At 34.9% G+C, this 11,075-nt stretch overlaps 1 protein-coding gene across 1 annotated transcript; it reads left to right on the top strand.

The window, feature by feature from the left end:
* Positions 1-2,226: 2,226 nt before the first annotated feature.
* Positions 2,227-6,024, top strand: LOC144451488 (uncharacterized). The gene is made up of 2 exons (XM_078142352.1): positions 2,227-2,329; positions 3,684-6,024. Exon 2 carries the CDS (start codon positions 3,688-3,690, stop codon positions 4,315-4,317), a length of 630 nt encoding a protein of 209 aa, XP_077998478.1. The 5' UTR covers positions 2,227-2,329; positions 3,684-3,687; the 3' UTR covers positions 4,318-6,024.
* The last annotated feature ends 5,051 nt before the right edge of the window (positions 6,025-11,075 follow it).

The following is an 11,075-nucleotide window of genomic DNA, read 5'->3' as shown; positions in this document are numbered from 1 at the left end:
ATCATACTTGAAATTTTAACTGACCAAACACATGCAGGAGTACTGAAAATAAACATATTTGAAGGAATATGCAGGTATCTGTTTCACAATTTCATGCGAAAAAATATGAAGCTTACAGGGTCACAATGTTCTTGGTTATTTGCTATAGTCGTTTAGTATTTCAATGTTCGATATGCATAAGTTGGAGATCAAACTTATTGTATTTAGCATTTTTTTCTCTTAAGTTAATTTGAAATCGTTGTAACCTGTGGAAAATTTGGCAACTACACCAGCCGTGATCATCGTGTGATATGTCAGGGGGTTTTTTGTTACGTGTGGTAAAACCTTACAATGGTACAATTTAAGTAAATAAGGTTTTTTTTATTTTTGTGAAATAGTTATACATCACCTTAATTTTTATTTTTGTGAAATAGTTATACATCACCTTAATTATATATTCAAGTATAGAGTAAATGTCGGTGCATGGCCTTGGATGACACTTCCGGTAATATTCTGGCGTATTGAGTACACGTACATAAAAGGGTCGTTCTTACGTAATCAAATCTACAATGTCTGATTAACATGTCTCAGTTCTGCCGATGTAGAATTCAGGAAGTATATTGTAGAATGCTACAAGTACCTCTGTGTGTATGTTGTAAAATTATCCCACAGAAGTATAAACTCAGGCCATGTTCCTTTCATATGGAAAATTTGCTAACATAAAAGACACTTTTGCAGGCACAGCTGTTACAAAATATCATCATCTCTGAATCACTGATGACGCATCCATCAACGTCATAAAAACAAGTTGATCGATCAATGCTAAGGATAGATCATGACTTGTGAGGGCAGATTATCATTCACCTCGTCACTTCGGCATTGTATAACAAATACATTTTTATAGTTGTTTATTCTATTCTGTATACAAAATATTCTTTTGAGTGACTTGTCAGCTGCAGTAACACATACAGACGTGCTGACTTTACTTGCGTCCACATAAGTGGGGAAAGGGCAATGATGGCATAGGTTGTGTACACATTTCCTAATTTAATGATAACATCAGATGGCTGAGTGTGATAGCTAAAAGTTATTAGGAGGTGTAATCTTTGGAGAGGCAGAATGAGATAATATAAAGTACAATACTATATAAAGATTTGGTTTCAATCATAAAATTCAGAAAAGGTTATACTTTCTAAACAGTTGACTCACTGTTTGTATCGGTGTATCGATTATAGCCATTTTCAAACACGATCTTCGAATTTACTACATTTTCAAATGATAGTATCTAACATCTGTTTTCAGTTGTTATAATGTAATTGTGTACAAGCATAGCATGTTCTCCCCCGAACTATACCACTAGTAAATTCTGAAAATTTGCCCACATGTGAGAGGAATCGGCGTGAAGAAATTGCCACGAGGGAAATTTTGCTCAGCTGATTGCTCTAGTGTGCGCTACCTTTACGTGTTTGTCAAAGTACAGATGCAGTTATCTGATTTCTCACCGGGATTCACACACGCCCGTCTTGGGGTCCCACGCTACGGAAATATAGCCAGTAACTCGGTACACTCATACAAAACTTTACTTCAGACAAGATTTATTAAAAGACCCTTTACCGAAGTGAACTCATACATTATGCAAATAAGTCAAAGCCAACGTGGAGGTTGAAATTTTTGATGGGTATGAGCGTGCATAGGGTTAAATGCATCATGCTTGCCAACAAACAAATGCAAACGGCACTTCCTGTGGACATACGGAATGCCAACTCAACCATAAATAAACCATTGCTTGCTGGTTTAGGGTTCTCCAGTTTCTTTTTCTCTCTAACATGTTCATTTTGCAAAAAAAAATTAAAAGAATTACCTCTCACATATTTTATTTTATGATACATTGGCAACCACATAAATTTCTACCCAGTATGAAATGTTTTGTTCAATATAAATATGTGATTGGATTAGAAAGAGCTTGTTTGATCTCAACATACCTGCCACACCTTTTTCTCACTGAGTTGAAATAGCTAGTAATTTGAGATTTTGTAAATTCACATGGTGAAATTAAAACTTGAAATACAACTGATGCAATGAGTAATAGTAGAATACCATACAATGTACATCCAAAATATCGACATAAGCGAGAATGTGCCTAACGGGCACCCGTTCATCTACGAAATGAGTAACAAAATACCTTAGTACATAAAATCGTGTATTGACCAACCACGCTGCTTTCATATGGCCACTAGCAAAAGATAAATTTAGACCAAGTTAGTTTCTCTGTTAAATAGGCGGCATTTAAATACTGGTGTTTATATTCTCTGGTCGTTGGTACTCGTGGCGGAATCTTAATATTCAACTGGTACGTATTTCATGTTCTGTATTTTACTCACACAGAATAGCAAATTTCTCTTTTGTCATGCCTCCCCTGCCTTCAGTCTTACTGTCTATGGGTTCGATTTTTACGATACATTCTTACTTTAGCAACTGGTTTCATCTAGTTGTTTTAAGTATGTATGGTTCAGAGTATGCTTTATGGATTGCACAGGGCAGTTGTGGGGGCTAACGTATGTTGTTTCATCCGAGGTTACACCAAAAACAGTAGCTATGACTTCAACAACAGGGATGAGACCAAACTAAAATTTATTGTAATTCACCAAGTATTTATTTTACTGTTTGTTGTTTATTTCTTGTTTATTGTCCTGTTTGCAATAATTTGAATAAACCTATTGTTCGTAGTTAATATTCACATTGGATTATTTTGCTGTTTATATCATATCATATTTTACCGGTCATTGCTGCGATGTTCTCCAATAGGATCAGTTAACTAGACCGGTTAACAGGTTTGCTATTAACCCAATCTAAACATTTATCCAGGAGTACTCAACAAAATCCCTTCTTTTCTATGTTGATTTGCATATATAAACACATTTTTTATATAACTATGTAGGCATAATCATCCTAACCCTGAACTTGTTTCTAAAACACGATTTTAACTTATTGTAACCTTAAAATGTAAAATTTTGTTAAAATCACGTCAACATTTTTTAAAAATAAAAATCTGTCAATACACTGGCGGATTTCAGTTATAGTGTGACGCAACTTCTATATGCATTTTAGTGATTTCATTGAATTTAGGTATTATGCCATCATGTTGTTCATACTCCTAACTTTAATCATTTCTATGACCAAGTTTGGAAAAAATGAATGTTACTGTGTAGATAGGGAAACGGTGATAGACAATCTCATTACTTTCGCAAAGAAACAATACATGTATGTATATATTGATAATCTCATCAACAATTTTCAAAAAAATAAAGAAAACAGAAAGTGTATATCAAACATTGATATACATATGAAGCTGTGAGAGTAGATAAAATAATAATTTTATGTTTTGCCTCGAAAATAAAATTTTACAACTTTCGATGTTACTTTTTTCAGGAAATATTAAATCATTCTCCAATCTCAGTCAAACTCAATCAGAAAATCAGAAGGGACATACACAGTTTTGAAATAGAGGTTTAAGTTATATCAAAAGTAGATAACATAATGAACCGTCAAATTTCTTTTCTTATTTCAAAATTCCAAGGATTAGGTTTTCATGTGGCAACATTCGGAAGGATTGTGAAAATTTTGATTTTAAGGGAATTTGGTCCCGACGTGCACTAGTGATTAAAATTCATATGAAATAATAAATCTTTAATATTTTGTTTTAGAAATATGAAGTTGGTGGCATTACTGTTGGTGGCCTGTGTGGCTGTTTACTCTGCGCCAAATCCAAGGAACCTGGATTATGTGCAAATGGTATCAGACAAAGTTGAGCTGATAAAGCACCATCTTCGCTTAGCCAAGAGAAGTAGTCCTTCCCGTGATTCTCACCTCACGGCCGTCTTAGATTACTCCCGTGCACTCAGAAATGCTTTTCCAGACCATAAGCGTGTAGCACGTCATGTTCCACCACCACTACCAGTAGTACCAGTACTTCCTGAATTCATCTTCGATATTGGTCCAACGGTTGAAGAAGATTCGACCGCCGCTATGCCAGATCCACATGTCACAATTAACCTCGTTTTAGATGAAATGAGAAGGTTGATGGAGTCACCCATGGGTGAGGTAATGAGAGAACAAGGTTTTATGGTAGACCTTGTGGAAGTTCTCCGTGATGTTATTGGTGACGTGCGGGAGATTTTCGACGAAATTCGTGAAGCAATGATGCCAACAGAAGAGGCCGAGGCAGAGGAGGAAGAAGGACAGGAGGAGGAAGAACAGGAACCGGAAGAACAGGAACAAGAAGAACAGGAACAGGAAGAAGAGGGACAGGAAGAAGAAGAAGAAGAACCGGAAGCATAAGAACCAAGTGAACAGAAAGAAGGAACAGAAGACAAAGTAGAAAGTAGAGGCTAAAGTAATGACATTAATAACACTTATTTCAAATAATTAATACATGCCATTCGTTTGATTTTACATACACTTTACTTTGTTCTCGTGAAAATGAAAATGAATCGTTTGATGTATATGGACTTGATAAGTCCATGTGAGAAATGAAGTTAAAAGACTTTGATTTTGTTAGCATGGTTTCGGGGTTGTTGTTTTTTCTCTGTGAAAGTACATGTGTACCTTGGTAGTGTTTGACTTTTTGTTCTTTGTTATGGCATATTGTTCAGTAATTGTACAGGTTAGGTTTATAAGGCTGAATGAAAATATTTGATTTCTTGGCCGGTGAAGAAGTGAGTTGCCAGATTATCATGTACTGTCAATGTAGTGGACTCATTTATATTAGTAGCTTCTCTTGATTTGCTAGACACTACACGATTCTGTCTCCATTGTTGTAAAGTTTGTATAAATGAACACTGGAGATCTTAGGCACATCTAGTCTATTTTTCATTGTGTATGTATAGATTTTTGGTACAATTTTCGAGAAATCGGAAATCTAACAGTACTTTTCTAAACTCTATCCTGTTTGTATGATAATGACCGATGTTATATCAAAATGTGTTTGTTGTTATTTATTTTCACAAACCTTAATTTGAAATAATGGAATGAATTCGATAGAGTGCATTTCGAAAGAAAAAAAATTGTATAAATTTAAGACAGTGTATCGGTTTAAAAAATGATGTCGGCTTGGTGTTTCACTTGTGAGATATTACATTTTTGACACAATGCCAGACAACTTTCCAAGTGATATCAACATGTCAACTTGACTACTTCTACAACCCCACTAGCCACCACACATACATTTTGTATGTAATTGGGTTTTGGGGTTTTTTTGCTTTCGAAGTTGTCTGAGTTTTATGTTGCATGAGTGAAACATCAAGGCAATGTCAATTGTACTGTAACAACCAAATATGGTAAGGTTATTTTATGTATGAGCAGAGGAGAGTGAAATAGTGAGTCAATTGTGTCATATTATAGATACGACCTATTGTGTATACACTAAAGCGATGGTGCTAGAGTTAGTCATCTTATCAAAATAGAATACTTTGAATTGTACTTTCAGAGTCGCCTGCACATTTAGCCTTTCCGTTGTGTGATATCCAAATTTTACACGCAAGTATCGAGTGTTCGTGACGCCACGATATATGCTGGCACAGTGGCTGTCTTTATGTCGCTGAGCTTTAATTAACTTTACCATCTGCGGTAGACTCAACCATTAATTGAGAGGGAAGAAAGGGTACATGGGAATTGCACGTGCACGTCAAGTACCTTATTACTTGACAACAATATCCGGTTGTTCTCGGGAGCTCGTCGTTTGAAGATAATCATTTCAAAGTGAAAATGAAGAGAAAGGGGTGATTTTCGTCAAATCTTGATTTCTTACAGACTTATTTTTTGTAATGGTATAAGGGTGTAAGTAGAATGAAAATACTAGTAGTCTTTCATCAATTTCTTGTTATATTTCTACATAAGCCCATACAGTGTCCACAAAAGCAGACGATAGTATCTTCTGACCTGAAAGAAAACGCTCTAGAGGTAGAGGTTTGTAAGGTTTAGAGACAAAACTATAATTTCTGCTGAACCTTTTGGCTTGCTTGTATCATAGCTCCCCGCACCGCTTATAAGAGATTGCTCCTTCTCAATAAAATCCTTTTAAACTTATCATTGTCATGGTAACGATTTATTAATGCCACGCCCCTGACAGTAGAAGTCTTCGTTTACGAGATTCTTACAATGTGTCTCATGTGTGTAACTTGGTTAAGGTGATTACACGTGATTATCAGTCCAATCTTTGTTTTCGCTTGGTCGATTTGGCCGTGTCACAGTACAAGTTAACGTGAAACAAAGTAGTCAAACTCTACAATAATCTACAGACTCAATGCTACTTTTTATATACGTCTGGCTACAAAGTTTAATTACTGACACTTTTACATTTTATCGTCTGACGCTACAAAATCCTTTATAATTAACTTTGCTACATTTTATCGCACAAAAATTGTACAGTATTAACATTGCTACATTTTATCGTTCGGCTCGACAAAAATCTTACTAACTTAAATATTGCTAATTTTTACTGTCTAGTTTTACAAAAATCTGCTACACTTCATTTTCATTTCATCAGACGATAAAATGTAGTAATTAATGTTAATAGGAATTTGGCATCAGACACGCGACGGTCTATTTCAGGGTTACTGGTTTCTAGTGTAGATCTTCAGGTTAAAACATGTAATTTCAAACACTGGTCCAACAAATTTGCATAATTATTGATCGACTACTTTTTTTAATTTCGTCATAACAAGAATTTAAAATCGAAAACACACAATTATCACACCAAAATGTATATATAAGGTATAGGTGATTTTAAAGAACATACATTTATTTTGTTCTTTCAAATATCAGACGTCGTATGTTGGCTCGTAAAATATGAATGACAAACTTAATTAATTAGTCTGAAAGATGCGACATTTGCACAACTCTATCAACTACCACTCACTGGTTTTGAAGCCGGATAGGGCTAAGCAACACTGTTTATCTTACAGTCCATAACTAAATGAAATGAGAAAGCGCCCTCAACGTCAAGAGTAGCGATTTCAATCGACATTCGTTTGTATGGTAATCTCCGCTTCACGACCCACCTATCTACATTTCACTATATATTTCCTACTTATTATGATATAGACGTTTATTTCTGCACATTGTGAAGACTGTAAATGAGTTATTTCATATTGACAAGCTAAACATATCTTAAAATTGAAATGTACATAAAAATGTTATCCTGTTTTGTATCTGGTGAATAAACAATTCAATTCAATTCAATTCAATTCAATTCAAATTCAATTCAATTCAATTCAATTCAAAAAATCTGCTGCAACGAAACTCTTCGTGCAATAAGCTTATCCTACACCATTTTTCAGTGGGAGGGGATTTTTTATCGGTCACTGTGAGAGGAAAACAGACAGTACTTTGAGTACTTCAGCGGGCAAAACCTGTATGTGAGTCGATTGGGTAAGAGGAAAGAAAATGTATCGTTTATTAGCGTTATTAACTTTAGAAGAGTAGTAAATGTATAACTGTACAATTTCAATTTTTTAAAGGAGGTTTATAAGTGTCAATATTTATGTACATTTGTCTGTTGTTTCTGTGAAGATATTAAAATTATATTAGGCGATCATGAACATGAGATACATACAAACCCGTAGCACATTCCAAATAAAACTCAAATGCCACCCATGTCGCATTCCAAACGCAACCCACATTCGCTAAATCAGTTGTTGTGTTCACGTTTTCCTGAATTCACGTAGAGTGGTCATATTATCTACAAATCACGCCCTCATGCAGTAATCACACACTATAAAATCTAGTGTCGAACGCTTGGGGGCGAAACACCGATCGAATGAAATTATAACTTGTAATAATAGTAGCTGTATGTATATATATGGATATATAATATTATATAGCTGATAACTAAACATCTTTAAAGTAGAGAGACGGACGGACAGGCAGGCAGGCAGGCAAGCAGACAAATGGGTAGACAGACAGACAGACAGACAGACAGACAGACAGACAGACAGACAGACAGACAGACAGATCGACTCAGCTAAGTAAAGATGTTTTGTTTTTTTGTTCGAAGGCATAGTGAAAGTCAGAAGGAGCTCGTCTTCATTAATCTTATGTACAGTTCCGAGTGCGTACAGATAGGGAACTTTTATATTTAGTAACTTACTGATAGGGAGACCCAAGGGCCAAAGATGTCGTTTGTGGATGTACACCTGATCACAAAGTTGTGATATTAAAGTTCTGATTCCTGTTATGCAGCCGTGTAACATTGTCAAAACTGAGCCGTATGTTTACTCTGTTGCGACAGTTACGATGGAGAATTTTCTATAAATAGTATTATGGTTAATAGCAAACTCCTCTGCGCTATTGGTCAGTTGAGTTATACACGACCCGGATGTTGTTATGAGATCGTCCTTGCCTGTACGTGAATCGGCAGAAATGTTGTAGACTTTTGAACGTATCTTCTCACTATCCTAGGCGCGTCTTTGGTTTTATCTCTTCGTGGGGTTACTCATTGTTGTTGATCATATAGTACTTTGTATTTGGGGTTAGATTACGCTTTGAATAGAATTGTTCAGCACTGAATCTTCAACTCTTCCCTACATCTCTGATCTGATTATAAAATTTAGTGTAACCGTACATAGTTTTTGTGAGAGCGAGTGCTAATATTAATGGATGCGTGACATGACGCTTTATATTAAATAACCATCGTATCGTGCACATATGCGCACACAGCGAAATCGTCTTGTCATATTTTATATTCTCATATGCATGCTTCACATCCAGGTATGGAGCCTATCCATAGTCATATTCTATATTATAGATATGTAATGTAACAACAGCAAAATTCGTTCAAGCTCAGATCTAATACCATGGTGTAAAAACTAATATTTAATATCTCATATCTTTGGCCAAATTATAACTCAAAAACCCGTCAGTGTACTATGCTTACATTCTAAGGTATTCATCTCAAAACTTTATAATTTTATTCTTCTCGGGGTCACAATTTTATTAATCTAGATGGAACACATAGCAAATAAAAATAATTTGTTCCTGACTTTCGATTTTTCATTAAAAAATGAAAACATTTTTTTGCCTTTTTTTCATGATTCAACGCCTGAAGACGGCGGCTTACAAAAGTCTGTAATACAATGGCGACTGCCACATGAATGTGAGTAATAAACACTTCCATGGAATTGAAGTACCTTCTTGTGAAAATTTTTCATGCAATGTCAATGTTTTCATGGGATTTTTTGTCCCATTTACCCATCTTGGTTTATGTCCAACAGTATAAGGAAAAGAAAAAATTGAAGTTCTCCATCAACATGAATCAGTTTAACATTCATAATTCCTGAATAACGTTAAGTTGTTTGTCTTAGATGACATGGTAATATATTTTATATCCTACATAGATGGCGCTCTTGTAAGGGCTAATAAAAAAAACTACGCACGGTTCCGATTACGCTCAATTTTAGAATAGGTGGGGTAGGTAGATTTTTTATTTTATTCATTTTTTTTCGGTTGTGGGTGTCTAGTTCAGGTATTTATGTATTTTCCAAATGGTCTCTATGTTATTGGGTTCTTCCCATGACATGTACAGCCATTAGATTGGAAGAACAGTTTTATATTGTCCTTTTAAGTTGATGTCAGTTTCCGCATCCACTATTTCTGGCGAGATTTCACACAATTTTCATGATTTTATTATTCTTTTTCTCGAATACGCAAAAATAAGTTTAGGGTCGACAGTGAAAAACTAGGTGGGGCCGGGTAACCGGAACCAACCATTTGTTTAGGCCTGAAAATAAACTAACGAGTTTTTTAAAATATATACAGGTCTATCAAGAAATATAAATTAATTTCAACTCAACAAAAAAAACAGCAAAGAAAGTTGAAAACATGACTTCGACAAATACGAAAACTGATCTTTATTAGACAATTGCGGTTGAAGGACTGACAGTTTTAGAAAAGATGAATAGATAGGCAAATGCTTTTTTTTAAATAAAGAAAGGTTTTCTTGAATGACACAAACTAAGTTTATAAATTGTTTACTCAAGTGACAATACTTATATTGTACCTTGAGTAATACTGTACGTAGTATAAAGTTAAAGTCGATGTATGCCTTCTATGACTTCCTATAGTTATTAGGGGAACACTGAATATTCTTTGTGTATTTATCATTAAAAGTCTCTCCAGAATCCAAAGTTTATAAAAAAAAAATACCCCTTTTTTGCCTGGAGTGGTGTTCGGAAAATCACTACCATCAAAAGAACTATTATTTATACTATATTTATATATTATAATATTTATCAATATTGCTATATTTATATTATATCGGTACGGTAACATCTACCAGACCTTCCCAAAAGCTGTAATATTATTGTATATTAATATACGACGTACATTCATATATATAGTATATAATAAACTATCCATAATATTGTATATTGTATAGTGATACGGCGTTCATTCATATATATAGTATATAACAAAGTATCCATGATATTGTATATTAAGGTAAAATATGTTTTCTTGAGCCAGAGTCGAACTTCAAGATCGTCAACTACCTTAACATTACATTAAACCTGCCAGTAGAACATATTACCCGTATAGAAAACTGAACACACGCAATCACGTCATCCACCATCAATTTATTAAGCATCTCCCGGCAGCTATAAGCAAGGGGTTGTCCTACATTTCATGTGAGAAGAATGTCTTTAAAAGTACAGCCCTCTCTTTAGGACGACGCATACAAGACCAGTGGGCACAACGATAGATTAGTTTATAAGTAAGGACAAGTCAAAGAAGGGAAGGGAAAACAGACAACCCCCTCCAGCAAAAAACGTCAAATCCAATATCGGAAAGCGGTTCCCACGTCTGTTTAAGGGAAATTTCCCCAAGAGCTCTGAACTACACAAAGTCATCAATAAGGGAAATGTGAAAGTGAGCCACTGTTGCATGGAAAACATAACAATCAGTATAAAATCACACAATACCAATGTTCCACAATGTCAATGTTGAAATGGTTAATAACGACACCAAACAATAACCCGGTTTTTAAAGCCACTCTTAGTCTAGCTGCGAGTGCAATATTTTGTTAAGTACAATAATTTAATCAT

The sequence above is a fragment of the Glandiceps talaboti genome, chromosome 21, assembly GCF_964340395.1.
Source record: "Glandiceps talaboti chromosome 21, keGlaTala1.1, whole genome shotgun sequence".
NCBI classification, from domain to species: Eukaryota; Metazoa; Hemichordata; class Enteropneusta; family Spengelidae; genus Glandiceps; species Glandiceps talaboti.
This window is presented reverse-complemented; position numbering and strand designations above follow the sequence as displayed.

Excerpts from the sequence above, each read along its gene's own strand:
- LOC144451488 (XM_078142352.1), top strand. The coding sequence starts at position 3,688 with ATGAAGTTGGTGGCATTACTGTTGGTGGCCTGTGTGGCTGTTTACTCT.